Here is a 22634-nt window from a genome sequence, read left to right as displayed (position 1 = left end):
TAATTTGAGTAATATTATTTTGTATCTATTAAAACTTTGAACTTAATACCACATGGGATGAATCAACATCAAACGGAGATCAAATGGACATTCTTTCATTGAGATAATCTAATCTTTTGTTTATAAACTGTAGCTCTAGGAAGGAAGTTTATGATTCTTTTCCTGCATTTAACAAGATGACACTTGTAGCCAGAGGTTGGTGTTTTTCTGGGATCCAGTTAATAAAATGATGCATAAATATTTTATGTTCAACTCTTTACAATGATTTTAGAACAAATATGATTTTTTAGGGATTAGTAAATGGTACTTGTACAGTTATTATTTTAGTCTTAAACGTTTATACTCTGTCAGAGAGAATCTGTCTACTTTTCAAAGTGAAAACCGTTTTCTTCTCCTTTTTAATAGGTCTTATTTCGTCTCAATTTCCTGGTAGTGGTGTTATGCATAGTAATGGATCGGCCTTATCAATTCTATTACTTTGTCCCCTTGGTCACTGTATGGTTCATGGTCATATATGTTACTTTAGCACTATGGCCACAAATAACCCAAAAAAAAGCAAACGGTAAATATATTTTCTTACTAATGTTAATAAATATATTCTTCCAGTGCAAGTTTCTTTTTAGTTGCTAAAGGCTATTATTTTTATTGAGATGTATTGACAGTTTAAATTTATATGTAGCATTGATATTTTGAAAATTTGTTCTTAAATTATGTTTCTAGAATGTTAGTTACATGGTTCAAGTAGTATTAACAGTGAGGAACAATAGTTTGCATTTATATTATGTTTTCTCTTTTTAAAGTTAAACTTTCAAAGCCATTTTACGTATCGGCTAGTGCAGCCGTTTTCAAACTCTCTTGTGTGGAGCCAGCATGGAGCGTGCCAGAGGGCCACACATCCTGCTTCAGTCTCGGCAGCTCTGGTTTACTTGACCCTGTGTCTGTGTGTGTGTGTGTGCGCGCGCGTGTGTGTGCGTGTGTAGATTTTGAGTGGACATTCATTTGCAAAAAGGCTTTTTGTGTCAAACAAGCTTAAAAATCACTAGTATAGCTTATCTTCTAAACAACCCTTTAAGCAGTTATTATCAACCTGTTTTATGTTTAAGGAAACGTAAGTGCCCACAAGGTGTCATCTTCAAATTTTACACAGCTAGGTCTGATGAATGTTCAAAGTAAGGTCACAGTCATTGATCCTAATGCTTTTCTCCATCAAGATCATGTCATTAAAATTAAAGCTTGTTTTTTTTTTTTTTTTTTTTTTTGGAAAAAGAATTTTTTTTTAATCTTTAATAATGTCTTTTAGGTCTTTCAATCAAATATTATATATCAAAAAAATATTTTCTGTTGACTTCTATTATAATACAAAACAATTTTTCAGGAAAGAGTTAAGCTCCAGCCTTCAGTAAAGTCCATTTGTGTCTTGGAGAGTCTGTGGTTCAATTCCTCAACACAAACCCTGCATATTTATAAAATGATAATCAATATGTATAAACTGTGAACACATAACTTTAAAATATGCGTATGTTGAAATACATCTTATGATTAAACTAGTCCACTGGGAAGTTCTTAAGCTCCCTCCTTAAAACTGTAATGTTTCAGCAGTATTACCTAAGTTATTAAACATGAGTGTTTGTTAGAATTACATTGAACCTGTTCCAAGTTTTGTTGTAACTTTCAATAATGAATAGTATAATTTAATCTGGGATGTATTTTCAAATGCATTTAGAGTGGCTAAATATCAAGTATATGGGGTATCAGATTAATGTTGTAGCCTCATTCCTAGTAAGGACGCTCCACCTTTTCTTCCTTTGTGTCCCACTTGTAATTTATTCTACTTAGATATATTTTGTGTATCCTGTAGGCAGCCTTAAATTATTATAAAGAACTATGCAGGGTATTAATATGTTAAATAGAGAGTATTTAACATGTTTTCTAATGTAAGTTTACATTTCTTAGTAAATTAAATATTTTCTCTCTTAGGAAATTGTTTGTGGCATTTTGGCTTACTGTTGAAACTAGCCTTCTTGCTGTTATGTATATGTTTTTTGGCATATTCTCAGGTTTGTATTGTCCTTTTTGGTTTACATTTTGTTGTATTTTATTCTAAAGTTAAAATCTGTTAAAGTATGAGAGAAGAATCAGAGCTTTTTTTGAAGCTTCATTTTTTAATGACTATAATAAAAGTGTCACTCTGTAGTTGACTTCTCAGTGGAGTTCTTTTGAGACCTATCTACTTTTGTTACCTCTGTTTTTGTTGTAAGAGCAATTTAAAGCTGTTCCTCTGGCAATTGTTCAGAATCCATTTTACTTGACTTTGATCAATCAAACTTTTATTGAACGCCTCTTCTAAGACACTACTCTAAGTGAAGATCAAAATTCTCTTGACAGAATTTGCAACTTGGTTTGTGCATTATTCATGGCATCAAAGTGTTACTTGACTTTTCCCATAAATTCATAGAGCAAAAATTTGGCTGTTAATAAAGCCAACTTAGGGGCAGAGGGACTTGTTTATATGTAGTATGTATCTCTAACCTTTTATCCCCCTATTTTGATGGTTGAGATTTTCTTAACTATTTTCTCAAGGTGGCAAACTGCTACCTGCTGGTCAGTCCATCAAACAGACTTATTATTTGGGCAGCATGATATTTATAACAATATTTTAATTTAAATGCATTTAGTTGTGACATATTCTGTAGTTTACTGCCATCTCCAACACTGTCTTGTATCTGACTCTACCAGATGAAAATGCCATATGAGCATTGTGTGTGTGTGTGTGTGTCTGTAAACTCCTATAGAGGGCTTTTCTTTTTTTTTTTCTATAGGCTTTCCTGTTTATTTTCATTCTTAGAAATAAAGTATCTTATATCTTCCTGACTTCTAAGGTTTTTTGCAGGAAATATGTAAAGTAATAAGGAAACAATAGGCAAATGTTAAAGAAATAGCCAGTTGAGTGTCACACTGCTGCTGCCGCTGCTAAGTCCCTTCAGTTGTGTTCAACTCTGTGCGACCCCATAGACAGCAGCCCACCAGGCTCCGCCGTCCCTGGGATTCTCCAGGCAAGAACACTGGAGTGGGTTGCCATTTCCTTCTCCAGTGCATGAAAGTGAAGAGTGAAAGTGAAGTCGCGCAGTCGTGTCCGACTCTTAGCGACCCCATGGACTGCAGCCCACCAGGCTCCTCCGTCCATGGGATTTTCCAGGCAAGAGTACTGGAGTGGGGTGCCAGTGCCACTTGACAATTAGTCATTAAAATTCCCAAGACTCCCTGGTTCATCTGAGGGAGGGAGACGAAGACAGACCAGGAGTTCATAAAAAGAATTAAGATTTAACTTTGAATCAGTATTGACTACTGGCTAAGAAAAAAAAAAACAGAAATAGCCCAGTACAGCCCAGTGCCTTGCGCAAATGGGTGCTCATTAAATACTTGCTTATTGATTACATAAAAAATAAATTTTGATGAGAAATAAACTTGATACATGATCTATGGAATCCTGTATCTCTAATACATGTTGGTGTAATAGAGAAATGTGATATAATATGTATACACTTCATATTGCAGGTCTTGGTAATAATCATCCTGAGGCATAGACCTTGATAGAACCTATTTTTATAAGTGACTAGCATTTTAAATTCTGTGACTAAATGGAGAATATTGCATTTTATTAAAATAATAAAGTTCTTCTGACCTAAAGATTTGGTATTACCTAAAACATAATACTATTTTCATGTTTTACTTTGATTTTTTATTAGCCTTTTAAAAAACTGAAGTTACACATTTTTTTTAATGCCATGGCATCATGTGTAATAATGGAGTTTCCATAATAGAGTTTGTTGTCATTCTTTAGTCTGGAAATTGAGTGTTTTGTTCTCTTTTTTGAAAGACTTCATTAATGTTCAGAAATGTACCCAAGACTTCTGCCCCTTCATTCCCAGATTTTCCAGACTGTCAGATCAATAAGAAGGTACATTCACTAATGACCAGAGTAAAGTTGTAAGCTTTGTTTCAAAGTCTAATAATGGCATTTGGGTATACTTGATTGCGTAAGGTGACTAATTCAGAGGATTCTTTTAATTTATATGGTTCATTATAGATTGATTATTAAGGACATTACATAAAGAAAAACTATAACTTTAACCATCATCCTTTAGGTTATTGATACCATATTGGCTGAAGTAATTTGTAGTTTTGTGTTTTGATCATTAAATAGTAGCTCTTTTGTACACTAGATTAAATGGAATAACTTTCCAATTACCAACTTGGGGTTTGTTTTGTTCTGTTTTTTTTTTTTTTTTTGATTTTGCGGTCTCAATAGCCTTTCATGTACTATGAAAGTAAGTTAACAAAAATGTTTTGTTATCTTTACTACCCATTAGTAAAATAAGTTTCTTTTCAAATGAAATGACATTTTGATATGAAATAAATAGAATTTTAAAATTACAAATGACCTTAATATAATCTTAACTTTAGAAAATTACAGTTTATAATAGAATTGCAAAAGCCAGTATTGACTTATACCATCTTAATTTTCTGAATTCCTCTTCTCAGGGTGCATTTGAGAAGATCTTTTCTCTTTGGCCATTGTCCAAGTGTTTTGAACTGAAAGGAAATGTATATGAATGGTGGTTCAGATGGAGGTTAGACCGTTATGTATGTATTTACCTTCTGCTCTTTTGCCATTTCAAATTATACTTTTAAAACTTATTTGGAAAAATGTAATTTGTTTTTATTTGGTTTTGGAATAAGGAAACATGTTGATTTGGTAAATCAAAGCAGTCCAGCCCACCCCTTGGTTTTCTTTTCTTTTTTGCAGTGGGCAAAATACTTTTTATTTCTAAACAGTTTATCTTAACATTTATTGTTATTGTTTTGATTAATCTGGTCTTTTAAAGATTATTATTTTTTAACTGAAATATACTTGATTTACAATGTGTCAGTTTTTAAATGAAAATTCTTAAATGTTGGGAAGGGTTTAAAGTCAGGAGTATCATAGCAGTTTGGCAACATGTGCCCAGGGCTTGTGGTTGTTTAGTCTCTAAGTCATGTCTGACTCTTTTGAGATCCCATGGACTGCAGCCCACCAGGCTCCTCTGTCCATGGGATTTCCCAGGCAAGAATTACTATTACTGCAAGTGGCATTTTTTCATTCTTTTTTATGGCTGAGTAATGTTCCATTGTATATATGTACCACATCTTTGTCCATTCACCCACTGATGGATATTTAGGTTGCTTCCACGTCCTGGCTGTTGTAAATAGTGCTTCAGTGAACATTGGGGTGCATGTATCTTTTCAAATTATGGTTTTATCTAGATATATAAAATGTCTTTATTTCTTTACTTGCTGCTGAGACTACTTGAAGTAAACCAGCTTATCTTGTCATTGCAAGAGATGTTTGCTTGTCCATTGCAGATTGTTTCCAATGATCATTGACTTGACCTCATTTCTTGATTTTAGGTTCTTCACAGAAACCTTGGATCTTTAAGCTTTTAACCTATATACTTCTATACATATTGTGCTCCTTTACCAAGTATATTTGCTATTTATTGAAAAGTAGCTATTTAAAACAGGTTTTCCCCCCTTATTTTTCAGGTAGTCTTTCATGGAATGTTGTTTGCTTTCATTTATCTGGCTTTACAGAAGCGCCAAATACTTTCTGAAGGAAAGGGTGAACCTCTTTTTTCAAGCAAAATTTCAAATTTTCTATTATTTATTTCAGTAGTTTCTTTCTTGGTAAGTTTCACATGTAATCTTCTAAATTTCCAAAATCCCAAATGGTGCAGAAAATTAAGAATTTAATCATTTTTTTTAATGAATAAAATCTTTTACTTTTGAAATATCTTTTTCTCATTTTAAATTGAACATAAATTCTAAAGAGAATATAAACATATATGTGTTAAATATGAAGAATAACTTGAGATCTCAATGATATAGGAATTTTAAAAGTTGTAGTAAGTTTGGGAAAAAATATAAGATATTTAACAGAAAGAGCCATCACTGCATTATGATCACTATTTCTGGAAAAACAGACTTATGCTCCTTTCTCTCTACTTTGTTATATTTGAGCTTGCCAAAATGAGAGAGGAGCAAACCTGTGTACAGTTTTTACTGAACTTTAATAGCATAATGAAGTATCATGTCGGACTTCCCTGGCAGTCCAGTGGTTAGAACTTTGCCTTCCAATGCAGGAGGTGTGGGTTTGATCCTTGGTCAGGCAGCTAAGATACCACATGGCTCCTGGCCAAAAAAGTCAAAACATGAAACAAAAGCAATATTGTAACAAATTCAATAAAGGCTTTTAAAATGGTCCACATCCAAAAAAAAAAAAGAAATCTTTAAAAAAATTATGAAGTATGTTATAAAGAAACTTCTTAAAATTGAGTGCTGCCTTTTTAAGGCATAGCTATGTTTGTGAAGTGACCCATAAATGTTTTGTTTTAGACCTATTCCATCTGGGCTAGCAGTTGTAAAAACAAAGCACAGTGCAATGAACTCCACCCATCCGTCTCTGTGGTGCAGGTAATTATCTTTATTTAGAGAAAGTTTTCTAAGTTTTTGATTAGAACAGGAGTCTTTAGAGACAACTTTTAAATCGGAATCTATTAAATGTAGTATATCTTTCTAAGCCCTACCTTCCTCTACTGTAATAGAGATACTAAAATCTCTTTTAAAGGGTGATTATTAAAGGTTATTATTAAATGTATAAAAATGATCGGTGTTTAGCACTTGATAAGCACTTAGAAAATGTTAATTCATTTCTCCTGTTTGCTTTTTCATCATTTATTTATTCAGATTTCTTCATTTACTTGTTTTTGGCCTTACTTATTAATGGCCTTCCATGTGTTAAGAACCATGCTACAGGTCAGAAGTGCATGTAGTTCCTGCCCTCAGAACTTACAGTCCAACAGAAATATGGTTGAACATTTATTCATTAAACAGTTTTTTTTTAATTCATTTAACAAGTCTTTGATACTTCTTTCTATGTGCTAGATATTATGCTGAGGGATGTAGTGATGACCAAAGCAGATGTGGTCCCTACCCTCACAGAGCCTGTATTCTTCGGTTACAGATAGTAATCGTATAATCACCAAGTAATCATGAACAGAAGTTCATGATGCTACAAGGGAATACAATAAAGGTATATGACCTAGTTGGAGTTGGAGTGAAGGTGGATAGGGTTCAGAGACGGTTTCCCTGATAAAATTAAGCTGAGAGGAGCTTCCCTGGTGGTCCAGCAGTTAAGACTCTGTGATTCCACTGCAGGGGGTGCAAGTTTGATCCCTGGTCTGGGAAGTTCTGAATGCCATAAGGTACAGCCAAAGAGGGGTGGAAAAATTAAGCTAAGATTGGAGGAATGAAGGCAGGCAGTGAGAACTTAGGCCATGTGGGTAGAAAAGAGTATATTCCCATTCAGGGAACTTGAAGAAAGCCATTGGGGCTGGAACTCAGAGAGCCAGAGTCTAAAGAAGTATGTGTAGTGACTGGGAGGTGGGCAGAGGCTGCTCAGCAGCCCAAATCACATTTGCATTTTACAGAGATACCTGTGGTTGCAGGTAATCATAGGGCGTTGTGATTAGTGTGGTGATGGTTAACTACAGGGTACTTTAGAACATTTGGGGTTTCTTCCTAATCCATCTTGATATCAGAGCAGGGTTCTTGGACAAAGTTATGTCTAAGCCAAAGCCTAAAAACTGTGTGGTTCAACAGAAAGGAACAGGGAGGGTTTCTGGAGGGTCTTCTTTTAGGTTTTAAGTTCTCTTCAATGAAGAAACTATTTCATCCATCTTCAACCTCTGTACAGTCAGTAGAACTAAGCATATGAGCAACTCTCCAAACACAATTGACAGTGACATTTTAAAAATTGTACTATATTAATATAGCATTTTCAGGACTTCTGCAGAAGTCACGGTTACAAGTAACACTTTGTATTTTGTATCTGATGTCATTTCTATAGCAACATGAAAGGAAGGGGGCTGTTCCACTAACATGACACCAATACAGAACAATGTAAGAGTAGCTAAGGGAGAAAGTGACTGGACATAGAATAAGGCTAACATAAACCCTGCTGAGCCACATCACTTTTACTCCTGGCCACTATATGCCACATATTCATCTTTCCTTAGTTACTTTTTCCCACATTTACATTGCTGTCAGTAGAAGGAGCCTTGAAGAGAGCGAAAAGATGGGGGTGGGTAGCTCCCAACAGAGTGAATACTTTTTAGAAGAAGCAAAATCATGTCATGGAATTTTATTAATTTTGATACATAAATATAGCATTTTTTTCTACACAGAGGTCCTCAAGATGAGTTTATATTTTTTCTATAAAATATAAAATAAAATAAAAACATATACATAAAAAATAAAACCGTCCAGCCATATAAAACCTGCCCTTGTTTGCACTATATAGACCACCTGCTCAGAAATCCAGTTTGAGTAGACTCTAGATCAAAGATAACTTGCAGATACTTCATCTATTGAGGAAAAAAAAACCAGTATGTATTAAGTTCAGTAACATGAAGAATAAAATTATCACTTGAAAGAAAGCAAAATTCTTTTAATAAGCAGATTATTAATATTTCCTGTGTGTTTTTTCTTTAGATTTTAGCCTTCATCCTAATAAGGAATATCCCTGGGTATGCTCGTTCAGTTTACAGTTCATTTTTTGCTTGGTTTGGAAAAATTTCATTAGAGGTTGGTGCATTAATATTTTGATCTGTCTTACACTACCCAGGGTTTTATGGAGCTGTGTATATAAATGTATATATAGGTGTGTAACTGATTTTTTTTTTAAACCAAAGCTATGTTTATGAAATTATAGGCAAGAAACTTTGAACTTCAACAGCAGTATTGTAGAATGCTTTTAAAGTCTTATTTAAATGGCTAGATACAGATGACTTTCACATATTTATTTTGTCTTAAACTTTCAAGTACAGCCAAGATGCAGAAATAGGAAGAGAAAAAAAATGAAATAGATGCAAATGAAATTTGTAAATAGACATAAATGAAATCAAGCTGAGAGGATTTTGATTTGTTGTTCATTCATAATTAAATATTATATTGTTGGAATTTAGTTTATTGATGCTTATCATAATAAAATTCACTCTTACTGAAAGTTTGGGGAAAATTTTTAAACTCATTATTTTGTGTGCAGTAACTAATATGAATTTATCCTCAAAATCAGTTTAAAGTAGGTATGAAATACATTCAGTGTATTCTGAGTTTTATAATTGAAATAGAACATTTTAAAATAGTAGAATTCATTTAATCATAAAAGATACATTTTAGAGTTATAATATGTATTAAGTTGTCTTTAAAATGGGAAAGACTTCTGTGTGATTCAATTACACATTCTTTTTCAGATTCTCTTCCCTTATAAGTTATTACAAGATATTGAGTATAGTTCCAGTGCTATTTATTAGGTTCTTGTTGGCTATCTATTTTACATATAATAGTGTGTTAATCCCAACCTGCTAATTTATCACCTCCCCATTTTCCCATTGGTAACTAACCATAAGTTTGTTTTCTATATCTGTGAATTAAGTTCTTGGAATTAAGTTCATTCGTTTTGTTTTGTTTGTAAGATTCTACATATAAGTGGTATCATATGATACTTGTCTTTGTCTGGCTTACTTCACTTAGTATTTTCGAGGTCTATGTTGCTGCAAATGGCATTATTTCATTCTTTTTTATGCCTGATGTTCCATATACACACACACACCCCCCCCCATCTTCTTTATCCTTTCACCCGCCCATGGACATTTAGGTTGCTTCTGTGTCTTGGTGATTGTAAATAGTACTGCAAAGAAGACTAGATATTTTTGAATTATCATTTTCTCCAGCTATATGCCAAAGTGGAATTATTGAATCATATGGACACTTGAATGTGTATTCTGTTTTGTTTTTTTTTTTTTTTTGAGTGTAATGTCCTGAAGGTATCATTTAAGTCGGACTATTCTGTTGTATCATTTAGCATTTCTGTTGCCTTACTGATTTTCTCTCTCAAAGATCTGTCCATTGATGTGCCTGGGATGTTAAAGGCTTCTAATTATTGTATTCCTGTCAGTTTCTCCCTTCATGTTTGTTAGCATCTCTTTGCAGTGGTCCTTTTATCATTATACAGTATCCTCCTTTATCTTTCTGTATATCCTTTGTTTTAAAGTCTGTCTTCTCTCATATGAGTGTTGTGACTCTAGTCATTTCTGTTTGCATGAAATATCTTTTTACATCCCCTCCCTTTTAATCTTTAAGTGTCCTTTGCCCTAAAGTGGGTCTTCTGAAGGCAGCATATTTTAGGCTTTTGTTTTTTTAATCCAGTCTGCCACTGTGTGTCTTTTGATTGGAGCATTTAGTCCACTAACATTTAAAGTAATTATTGATAGATATGTTATTTATTGCCATTTTAAACCTTGTCTTCTTGTTGGTTTTATATTTCTTGTCTCTTTTTGTTTTTCCTTTTGTGGTTTGATGGTTTTCTTTTGTATTATACTTATGTTCTCTTCTTGGTTTTCATGATCTGTTGTGTTTTGATTTGCTATTGCTCTGTTTTCAAGTATGTTAACTTCTTTCTATATCTATTTGGTTTAGACTGGTAGTCATATGGGCTCACACACTTTCTAAAAAAAAAGTCTATATTTTCTTACTCTCCTCCCCCACATTTTATGATGTCCTTATTTACATTTTCATGTTCAGCCTGTTGCTGTCCATTGTGGTCATCATTGCTTTCACAGAATTTTTAAATTTTTTTTAATCTTTCTACTGGCTTATTTAAGAGATGTACTTTTCAATTGTGATATTTTTCTTCCCTATAGATTCCTCTTTTCTATTTAGAGACGACCTTTCAATATTTCCTTTAGGATAGGTTTAATGTTGCTGTATTTTTTTAGTTTTTGCTTATCTGAGAAATTATTTCTCTCTCCTTTTATTCTAAATTATAATCTTGCTGGGTAAAGTATCCTACATTACAGGATTTTGCCTTACAAGACTTTTAATATACCTTGCCACTCCCTTCTAACCTGCAGCATTTCTGTAGAGAAATTACCTGATAACCTTATAGGGGTTCCCTTGTCATTAACTCTCTGCTTTTCTGTTACAAGCCTTTAGAATCTTCTCTTTGACTTTTGCCATTTTAATTATGTCTTGAAACAGGTCTGTTTGGGTTCATCTTGTTTGGGACCCTGTGTACTTCCTGTACCTGAGATATCTCTGCTTCCTTCTTTAGGTTTGGGCAATTTTCAGCAATAATTTCTTCAAATACATTTTCAATCCCCTTTTCTCTCTCTGCTCCTTCTGGGATCCCTACTTGTGGATCAGCATGCTTTATCTTATCCTATAAGTCTGTTACATTACTTTCATTTTTTTTTTTCATTTGGCTTTCTCTCCACTATTCTAATTGGGTGATTTCCATTATTCTATCTTCTAGATCACTTATTCTTTCTTCTGCATTATCCATTCTGCTCTTCATTGCAGCAGTTATGCAAATGAGTTTTCTAATTTTTCTTGGCTCCTCCTCATAGTTTCTAGTCGCTTTTTACAATAATTTGCATTTCTGTCCATAACCTCTCTTCATTCCTTCAGTATTTTCACTGTCTCCTTTTTAAACTCAGTTTCTGTTAGACTGAAGAGGGCTCTTTTATTGCTTGTTCTTTCAGGGGAATTCTTTTCATACTTTTAATTGGGAGTGGTTCCTCTGCTTCTTCATTTTGCATATTTCTCTTGCTGTCTAAGTTTAGGAGGAACAGTCATCCTCTATGGTCTTAGAGGTCTATTTTTCTGTAGGTGCGTCCCTGTGTAGTCTGCGTGGGTTTAGTATTTTTTGGTGCAAGTGCTCTTTTTAGTATGGAGCCTGCCACCTCTTTGCTCAGTTATACTGGTCGTTATCCTTCTGATAGGAGGTGTGACTCGTGATGGCCAGAGCCTGCACTGGATATTGACCTGGGCCTCCTCCTGGCTCTGTAGTTGTCACTGCCCTATCAGGGGCAGGGTCTGCTCCCTAGTTGTTGGTGTAGAGGCGCCCAGATGCTTTTCTGAGCTGCATTTCAGAGCTACAGTGTGAGGCAGGTGGGATTGGAGCTCTCCCGCCGGGAGAGGAGCCACTGAGTTTTCCTTGCAGGAGCTGTTCACCAGTGAGTGTGCTCTGTCGTGTCACCTTTCACTTGTCAGGGCTCACAGAATGCGTTGTTGTTGGCACTGTCCTTGGCTCTGCCTCAGTAATGGGAATGCCAGCCATGGCCCTGGTGTCCCTGGGGTGTTGTCTTCACAAGGCCACCAGCGCAGGATCTGGGTCCAGTCAGGTCCCAGGACTGCAGTACTCACGCCTCTGAATCCAGGGGGAGCTGTGGAGACATCTCATACCCTGGCCTAGCCCAGCCCTCATGCGCGTGTACCCACAGAGCCCACAGCTGCTGAGGTCAGAGCCCTCCCAGCGGCAGAAGCACCTGTTGTCTATTTGTATGTCCCACAGGTGCTGAATTACAAAGCTGCCAGTGGAGGTGTTCCATGGCTCACACAGCAATGGGGAGAGAATTCAGTCCTGCTTCCTAAGTTGCTTGGCCCCTGGGGCTCAGCTGTGGTTTCAGCCCCGCTTCTGCATATGGGCAACCCACTGGCATCTGCTCCTGGGGCCTGCCGAGGTGGTGGTTGACACCAGAGTCTCCTGAAGCAGTGGCAGCTGGGGCGCACTCTCCTGGAGGCGGAGGAGGCAAGGCATGGGCCTGCACATGGAGCAAGAGGCTGCTGTGGAGGCCCACCCTTCACACACCACTTAACAATGGCCCTTCATGTCTATGGCAAGCCCACGCTTCTGCAGACGCCAACCATTGCAGCCACACCACACTCCAGCTCTTCAGGCTGTCTCCATGCGTTCAGCACCAGTCTTTTCCCCAGGTCTGCCTTAGAGTAGTTTTGATTTGCATTTTTCTGGTAATTAGTGATGTTCAACATCTTCTCATGTACATTTTGGCCCTCTGTATGTCCTCTTTGGAGAAACATCTATTAGAGCTTCTGCCATTTTTGACTGAGTTGTTTGTGGGATTTTTTTTAATTGTATTGGAATACAGTTGATTTCCTATGTTGTGTTAGTTTCAGGTATACAGCAAAATGAATCAGGTATACACTCTTCTAGAGCAGATTCTTTTCCCACATAGGTCAGATAGAGTGCTGAGTAGAGTTCCATGGTATAGTAGTTATTTGTTTTCTGTTTTATATAGATTAGCGTATATATGTCAGTCCCAGTCTTCCAGTTTATCCCTACACCCTCTTTACCTGCTGGTAACCACAAGTTTGTTTTCTACATCTGTAACTCTGTTTCCGTTTTATATATACGTTCATTATACATAATGAAGTTCTTTGACCTTTTCCTTCACTCAGTATCAATCCATCTTGTGTCCGTCCATGTTGCAGCAAATGGTGTTATTTCATTCTTTTATATGGCTGAGTAATGTTCCATTATAAATATGTACCACATCTTCTGTATCCATTCCTCTGTTGGACGTTTCGGTTGCTTCCATGTCCTGGCTATTGTAAATACTGCTGAATATTGGCGTGCATGTCTCTTTTCAAATTGTGGTTTTCTCTGGATGTATGCTCAGGAGTGGGATTGCTGGATCATATGGCAGCTCTGATTTTAGTTTTTAAGAAACCTTCGTGCTTCCTCCATAGTGGCTGTACCCAGTTCACATTTCCACCAAGTGTAGGGGAGCTCACTTTTCTCCATACTCTCTCCAGCACTTATTGTTTATAGATTTTTTTGATGATGGCCATTCTGACTGTTGTGAGGTGATACCTCATGGTAGTTTTGATTTGCATTTCTCTAATAATTAGTGATGTTGAACATCTTTTCATGTGTTTTTTAGCCAGCTGTATATCTTTTTTGGAGAAATGTCTGTTTAGATCTTCTGCCTATGTTTTGATTGGGTTGCTTTTTGATACTGAGCTGCATGAGCTGTTTGTATATTTTGGAGATTAATCCCTCGTCAGTTGCTTCATTTGCAAATATTTTCTCCAGTTCTGTAGGTTGTCTTTTCATTTTGTTTATGGTTTCCTTTGCTGTGCAACAGCTTTTAAGTTTAATTAGGTCATATTTGTTTATTTTTGTTTCTATTTTCATTACTATAGGAGGTGGATTGAAAAAGATCTTGCTGTGGTTTATGTCAAAGTGTTTTTGTGGTGTTTTCCTACAAGAACTTTATAGTGTCTGGTCTTACATTTAGGCCTTTAATCCATTTTGAGTTCATTTTTGTGTTCTAATTTCATCCTTTTACATGGAGCTGTCCAGATCTCCTAGCACCACTTACTGAAGAGGCTTTCTTCTCCCCATCATGAGTTCTTGCCTCCTCTGTCATAGGTTAGGTGACGGTGGGTGTGGGTTTGCCTCTGGGCTTTCTGTCTTGTCCCACGGATGCATACTTCTGTTTTTGTGCCACTGCCATTTTATTTTTGTGCCAGTGTCATGCTGTTTTGATTATTGTATCTTTGTAGTATAGTCTGGAATCAGGGAGCCTGATTCCCCAGTTCCATTTTTCTTAAGATTACTGTGTCTGTTTGGGGTCTTTTGTGTTTCCATATAATTTTTCAGATTTTTTTGTTGTTGTTGTTCTAGATCTGCAAAAAAAATGGCATTGGTAACTTGACAGGTATTGCATTGAATCTGTAGTTCACTTTGTGGTGTAGGCATTTTGACAATAGACTTTTCAAGGCCAGTAGTGAAACAATTATGCTATCATATGTTTTAATTAGGAAAACCTATAATACATTTATGGACTTTCTGAAAATACCTAACTTGAAATATTTTTCCTTCCAGCTGTTTATTTGCCAATATCACATATGGCTGGCAGCAGACACAAGGGGTATCTTGGTCCTCATACCTGGAAATCCTATGCTCAACATTATTGTCAGCACTTTCATATTTGTTTGTGTGGCACATGAAATTTCTCAGATCACTAATGATCTTGCACAGATTATTATTCCTAAAGATAACTCATCTCTGTTGAAAAGATTGGCATGTATAGCTGCATTTTTTTGTGGACTCCTCATCTTATCATCCATTCAAGATAAATCAAGACATTAGGATTCTAAAAACTTAAAACTCTTCAGGTTAACTTTGAACCTACCTAAAGGAGAACAGCATCTATCTGGAGATGTATTGTAAATGTATATGTAAATAAAAATGTGTGTGGCAAGAAGATAGCTCAGTGACATCTGTTGAACATGTGTGGTTGTATATTTTGGAAATGTACATATACAATGTGAATTACTGAAAAAAATTGAAGCAGAGTGCATCATATAGGATTGCATGTGAAAAGTCTTTTCTACTGGATCTACATTTCCATTTATAAGTGATTTTAAGTTAACATATGAAGGCAGGGAAATAATTACCTTTCCAGTAAAAAATACAGATAATTTAATTAGCTTAGTAACACCACTGAGTGTTTTGATATTTACTAAATTTATGGTAATAAAAATTGTATGCACCTGTATTCATCATGGAACTTCCTACTTCATCAAAAACTTTCTTACTCAAGAAAGATTGCAGTGTTGTTTCCTTATATGTGCAATGATGTGGAATGACAAACGGTATGTCTTTTATTGTTCATGTTCTGATATTATGTTCCCTGATATGATTTTTCTTCCTAACGGTGGTTTTCAGGTATATAAGCCTAAAATCTTTGTATACTTTGTCCCAGAGTTGTTCTATGCTCCATGACAGGGTTTTGTCATTGATGCTATTGTAGCTTTTTATAAAAAGGCCAAATTTTCTTTCCAGTCCAAACATTTACCTGTTTCCTTTCCTTGAGCTACACCAGTGTAATACCAGTTACCCTGTGGATTCATCACATACGCTTTCCCCGATCTAATTAGTTTTTGTATATTATTTCCAATGTTTGGAAGCTCTTTATAACCATTTTGGTATTTCCTATTACTCCCTCCTATTTTAAAAAAATATATATATTTATCAATCTAAATGTGTGCAGTGTAGTAAAGATTCAAGGTATTTTTGAGATGTATAAGTAGAATTTTAAGTAAACTGGTCACCTTGGGCAGTGTTTGTTTTTGGTTCTGTTATAGGCTTAACTGGTAGAGGTATAAATTTATTTATCTGTTGTACAGATTTGATTACAGATTTTAATGTTTTAAAAATTGCACTTGTTTGCTGTTACTGTGTATGGGGTAAAATATTTTTTGTTCATGGTATATGAAAATATGGAATAATTTAAACAGTAAATAAACATTCTGTGGATGCTTATTTTTATATTGTAAAGTATCAATTAAACTATGTGGTTTTTTTTAAAAGCTGGATCCATTAATGATTGGTTCAAATGTCTAATTCATTTCCTCAGTTTAAATTTACTTTTTTAACCTCAGCATATATGGGTAAGTCACAGTAATAGTTAAAGAATAATTTAGTTATCAGTGCTTTAGAGGATAATCTGTCCTTTCTGCTCATGAGTTAAAACATTGTTTTATTAGTAATGTTACTTGAAGATTTAAAAAATTGGAGTATTTCTTTAGCACTGGATTTATGTGCTAGTGATATATTTCCATTAATTGAGGAGTGCCTTTCAAACAGATGTGTGCTCTTTCTTTTTCTCTCTTCTTCTGCCCTTACTTAGTCTTTTGACATTTCCCAGATAGACAATTGTAATGATTCATTGCTCTGCTTAGGCTTATAAGTAGAGAATAGTATAGTTATAAATCAAAAACTTCCAAGTACTCTGATCACATTATTCTTGCTAGTGTGGCTTGCCAATGAGTAGAGTGCATTTTAATTTAGCTTGTAAGTTTTATCACCTGAGAAAGATTCTTCCTGATGAAACAACTGAAAAAAAAAGATGACCAGTATTTGTTTTTTAGAAGCATTTATATCTTCTAATAGTGATACCCAAGTGAATATAAGTTTTCTTCCCTATTTGAACTCAAGCCTAAAACTTAACTGGTGAGCCGTATTTCTTCTTCACAAGTTTTCATTTAATGTAGATATAAAATAACACAGTGACAGATAAAAATTAAAATAATATTACATTTGTAATTAAAATATTCTATTTGTATTTGATTTTTTTAATGAGTCTTTACAGATAAGAGGTTGTTGTGCTCTAAGTTGCCACAATGTTAGCATCTATGTATGGTATGTTTTAATATTTTTTTCTGCATTGACTCACATAATGATTATCTGCATTACTCATTCATACCATTCTTCAGAGAAAGATGTTTAACAGAATATTTAGATATGCTAAAATTTAAAGAAAATCACAGGTTCTCTGAAACTCAAGAGTTTCTATAAATTACATCACATCGAAAAATCTGTCCTCAGAAGGCACTTGCCTTACTCAGTCTACCCAAGTCTTCCCCTGTTGCCTTTGTGAAACCTTCCCATTTGTAAATTCAGAGCCTTGTGATACACCATATTAACAAATTGAAAGATAAAAACCATGTGATAATCTCAATATATGCAGAAAAAGCCTTTGACAAAATTCAGCACCCATTTATGATTAAAGCTCTTCAAAACATGGGCATAGAAGGACCCTACCTCAACATAGTAAAGACCATATGTGATAAGCCTACAGCAAACATTATTCTCAACGGTGAAAAACTGAAAGCATTTTCCCTAAGATCAGGAACAAGACAAGGGTGTCCACCTTCCCCACTATTATTCAACATCGTTCTGAAAGTCCTAGTTAAAGCAGTCAGGGAAGAAAAGAGGAATCCAGATTGGAAAAGAAGTACAGCTCTCACTGTTTACAGATGACATGATTCTGTACATAGAAAGCCTGAAAGACAGTATCAGAAAATTACTAGAGCTAATCAGTGAATTTAGAAAAGTTTCAGGATACAAAATCAATACACAGAAATCACTTGCATTTCTATATACTAACAATGAAAAATCAGAGAAATTAAGGAATCAATCCCATTCACCATTGCAACAAAAAGAAATATCTAGGGATAAACTTACCTAAGGAGAAAAAACTGTACACAGAAAATTATAAGACATGAATGAAAGAAATCAAAGACAACATAAACAGATGGAGAGATAACCCATGTTCCTGGGTAGTAAGAATCAATATTGTGAAAATGATTATACTACCAAATGCAATCTGCAGATTCAATGTGATGCCTATCAGACTACCAATGACATTTTTCACAGAACTAGAACAAAAAAGTTAACAATTCATACGGGAACACAAAAGACCTCGAATAGCCAAAGCAGTCTTCAGAAAGAAGAATGGAACTGGAGGAATCAAGCTTCCTGACTTTAGATCACACTACAAAGCTACAGTCATGAAGACAGTATGGTACTGGCACAGAAACAGAAACATAGAACAATGGAACAAGATAGAAAGCCAAGAAATAAACTCATGCACCTATGGGCACCTTATTTCTTACAAAGGAGGCAAGAATATACAATGGGGCAGAGAAAGCCTCTTCAATAAATGGTGCTGGAAAACTGGACAGCTACATGTAAAAAAAATTTGAACACTTTCTAACACCAAACACAAAGATAAACTCAAAATGGATTAAAGACCTAAATGTAAGACCAGAAATTATAAAATTCTTAGAGGAAAACATAGGCAGAACACTCAACATAAAGCACAATCCTCTATGACCCATCTCCTAGAGTAAAAGAAATAGAAACAAAAGTAAACAAGTGGGACCTGGTTAAACTTAAAAGCGTTTGCACAGAAAACGAAGCTATAAGTGAGGTGAAAAGACAACCCTCAGAATGGGAGAAAATGATACCAAATGAAACAACTGACACAGGATTAATTTCCAAAATATACAAGCAGCTCATAGAACTCAATACCAGAAAAACAAACACATTTCTCCAAAGAAGACATACAGGTGGTTAACAAACACATGAAAAGACACTCAACATCACTCATTAGAGAAATGCAAATCAAAACTACAATGAGATATCACCTCACACCAGTTAGAATGGCCATCATCAAAAAGTCAACAAGCAATAAATGCTGGAGAGGGTGTGGGGAAAAGGGACTGCTCTTGCACTGTTGGTGGGAATATAAATTGATATAGCCACTATTGAAGATGGTATGGAGATTCCTTTAAAAGCTAGGAATAAAACCACCATATGACCCATCCCACTCTTAGGGATATACCCTGAAGAAACCAAAAATTTAAAAGACTCATGTATCCCATTGTTCACTGCAGCACTATTGACAATAGAACATGGAAGCAACGTAGATGTCCATCAACAGTTGAATGGATAAAGAAGTCCTGGTACATATACACAATGGGATATTAGCCATAAAAAGGAACGCATTTGAGTCAGTTCTTATGAGGTGGATGAACCTAGAACCTATTATACAGAGTGAAGTAAGCCAGAAAGAGAAATATCGTATTCTAATGCATATATACGGAATCTAGAAAAATGGTACTGAAGAATTTATTTACAGAACAGCAATGGAGAAACAGACATAGAGAATAGACTTATGGACATGGGGAGAGGGGAGGAGAGGGTGAGATGTATGGAAAGAGTAACATGGAAACTTACATTATCATATGTAAAATAGATAGCCAATGGAAATTTGCTGTGTGGCTCAGGAAACTCAAACAGGAGCTCTGTGTCAACCTAGAGGGGTGGGATGGGAGGAAGATTCAAAAGGAGGGGATATATGTATACCTGTGGCTGATTCATGTTAAGGTTTGACAGAAAACAAAATTCGGTAAAGCAATTATCATTCAATAAAAAAATAAATTATTAAAAAAATTCAGAGCCTTCACATAAAACCATTCACTGTACCTATGAAATGAATCCTATTACTCTAGGTGCTAGTATAAAACAGCATTTCTATCCTACCATTCCATTGTAAGACAAGTTGCCAGTTAAAATTTTTTAAATGGGTGAATATTATTTCAAATGTTAGAAGGCTTTTAAGCATTGTAAAATTAACTTTAACAATAAGCATATATATGCTTGATTATTATATTTTTTAACTAGATTGTAAAAAATATTCAATACATGTGTAAACTATTAAGCCTATGAAATAGACCATAGGACCTAGGGTAGAACCTTCATAAAACAGACTTAATAAAAGACAGTTTGTCAAGGAACATAGAACTTCTAGGAGAATGCCTCTTCTGCTTCAGATGGATAAAAATGGGAAGGACAATCTAGTAAGCCTGAGAGCCAAATTGGAATTTTTTTTGTTGAGCAGTATTAAATCATTAATACACTGTCATTTTGACCTACAAAACGGGACTCAACAGCTTCTCTTGATTAAAACAACTTGGATAGTTACCTCCAGAATTGATTTTGACACCAAAAATTCTAAATACTCATGCTTGAAAAGCATCTTTAAATCCATTCTGATATTTTAGTGAAGTCACTTCTAGTGTCTTATATGCTACACATTAGAATGATAAAACTTGCTTAAAAGTTAGATTGATAAGGTAGTATAAGAGACTATTTTCTAAGAGTAGAGTTGAATATATTATGAGGTATAAATTATCTAATAGATTAAGAAATAAGATTTAAATTTCTGTGATTAAAAATACTTCCAAACAAAAGTCCAGGACCAGATGGCTTCACAGGTGAATTGTATGAAACATTTAGAAAAGCATTAACACCCTGATACCAAAACTTAACAAAGATACCACCAAAGAAAGAAAATTACAGGCCAGTATCACTGATCAACATATAGACAAAAATCCTCAACGAAATCCTAGCAAGCCAAATCCACCAACACATTAAAAGGAACATACACCATGATCAAGTAGGATTTACCCCAGGAATGCAAGGATTCTTCAATATCTGCAAATCAATCAGTGTGATACACCATATTAACAAGTTGAAGAATAAAAACCATATGATCATCTCAATAGATGCAGAAAAAACTTTGACAAAACTCAATACTCATGATAAAAACTCTCCAGAAAGTGGGCATAAAGGGAACTTAATATAATAAAGACCATATACAACAAACCCAAAGCTAGCACCATTCTCAGTGGTGAAAAGCTGAAAGCATTCCCTCTAAGACCAGGAACAAGACAAGGATGTCCATTCCCTGCCACTTTTTTTCAACATATTTTAGAAGTTTTAGCAACAGCCATTCAAGAAGAAAGACAAAATGGATCCAAATTTTAAAACTCTCACTTTTTATACAAAATATATATTTTTATACAAAATTTTATACAAAATTATTTGTGAAACACTTTAAAATACCATTCTAAAGTATAAAAATGAAGTAGATCAACATTTTAAAAGGAAATGCTTGCCTGGAAGTGATTGTCATGTGCAGGCAAAATCTTCATCCTTAAAAGTAATCATATTTTAAAATTCAGCTGATTGTATTATCATTTACTTCACTAATACCTGGGCTTCCCAGGTGACACTAGTGGTGAAGTATCCACTGACCAATGCAGGGGGTCCAGGTTCGATCCCTGGAGGTGCAGGGAGACCCCTGGGGGAGGGTATGGCAACCCATTCTTGCTTGGAGAATCCCATGGACAGAGGCTCCTGGTGGGCTGCAGTCCATAGGGTCACAAAGAGTTGGACAAGACTGAAGTGACTTAGCATGCACGCCCTAATACCTAGTGGTCCTATTCCATAGAAGATATTTGATAGAATTGTTTTTTAATTTTCTTTCTTTTTGGCTATGCTGGGTCTTCAGTGCTTCACTGGGGCTTTTCTCTAGCTGTGGTGAGTGGGGACTACTCTCCCTGCAGTGTGTGGACTTCTCATTATGGTTGGCTTCTCTTACTGTGCCTCCCAGACTCAGTAGTCGGGGCACACAGGCTTAGTTGCTCCACGGCATGCAAAATCTTCCCAGACCAGGTGTTGAACCCAAGTCCCTTGAATTGGCTCACGGATTCCTAAGCACTGGACCACCAAGGAAGTCCCTTGAGAGAATTTTTTAATAATGAAAATTGCTTAAAAGGATCATAAAAGTATTAATAATTTTTTCTTAATTCTGAAGCTACCACAGATGGATTATTTAATTTTTTTAATCTCCACTGCCAAAATAATAAACCAGAACTTAGCTGATGGTGAAAGTTCTCCATGTTTATCTCTTAATATGAGTTCCAGCCAGACCAGTCTTCAGATCAGATCAGATCAGATCAGTCGCTCAGTCGTGTCTGACTCTTTGCGACCCCATGAATCGCAGCACACCAGGCCTCCCTGTCCATCACCAATTCCCAGAGTTCACGGAGACTCACGTCCATCGAGTCAGTGATGCCATCCAGCCATCTCATCCTCTGTCGTCCCCTTCTCCTCTTGCCCCCAATCCCTCCCAGCATCAGAGTCTTTTCCAATGAGTCAACTCTTTGCATGAGGTGGCCAGAGTACTGGAGTTTCAGCTTTAGCATCATTCCTTTCAAAGAAATCCCAGGGCTGAGCTCCTTCAGAATGGACTGGTCGGATCTCCTTGCAGTCCAAGGGACTTTCAAGAGTCTTCTCCAACACCACAGTTCAAAAGCATCAATTCTTCGGCGCTCAGCCTTCTTCACAGTCCAACTCTCACATCCATACATGACCACAGGAAAAACCATAGCCTTGACTAGACGAACCTTTGTTGCCAAAGTAATGTCTCTGCTTTTGAGTATGCTATCTAGGTTGGTCATAACTTTCCTTCCAAGGAGTAAGCGTCTTTTAATTTCATGGCTGCAGTCACCATCTGTAGTGATTTTGGAGC

The 22634-nt window shown here is 35.6% G+C and overlaps 1 protein-coding gene across 6 annotated transcripts in view; it reads left to right on the top strand.

The window, feature by feature from the left end:
* The window catches only part of CASD1 (CAS1 domain containing 1), a 54754-nt gene extending 37794 nt beyond the window's left edge, over positions 1–16960 (top strand). Inside the window, exons 12-19 of one of the 6 annotated variants that reach the window (XM_070369836.1) lie at positions 406–562; positions 1978–2057; positions 3878–3958; positions 4543–4644; positions 5584–5724; positions 6433–6510; positions 8590–8682; positions 14789–16956. In XM_070369836.1, coding sequence (XP_070225937.1) covers positions 406–562; positions 1978–2057; positions 3878–3958; positions 4543–4644; positions 5584–5724; positions 6433–6510; positions 8590–8682; positions 14789–15055 — 999 coding nt within the window. In that variant the 3' untranslated portion in view covers positions 15056–16956. Of the gene's footprint in view, positions 1–405; positions 563–1977; positions 2058–3877; positions 3959–4542; positions 4645–5583; positions 5725–6432; positions 6511–8589; positions 8683–14788 lie in introns of all 6 variants that reach the window. The other 5 variants (XM_070369838.1, XM_070369837.1, XM_070369839.1 and 2 more) reach the window with 5 other exon arrangements.
* Positions 16961–22634: the final 5674 nt, after the last annotated feature.

The sequence above is a fragment of the Bos mutus genome, chromosome 4, assembly GCF_027580195.1.
Source record: "Bos mutus isolate GX-2022 chromosome 4, NWIPB_WYAK_1.1, whole genome shotgun sequence".
In the NCBI taxonomy this organism is placed as follows: Eukaryota; Metazoa; Chordata; class Mammalia; order Artiodactyla; family Bovidae; genus Bos; species Bos mutus.
This window is presented reverse-complemented; position numbering and strand designations above follow the sequence as displayed.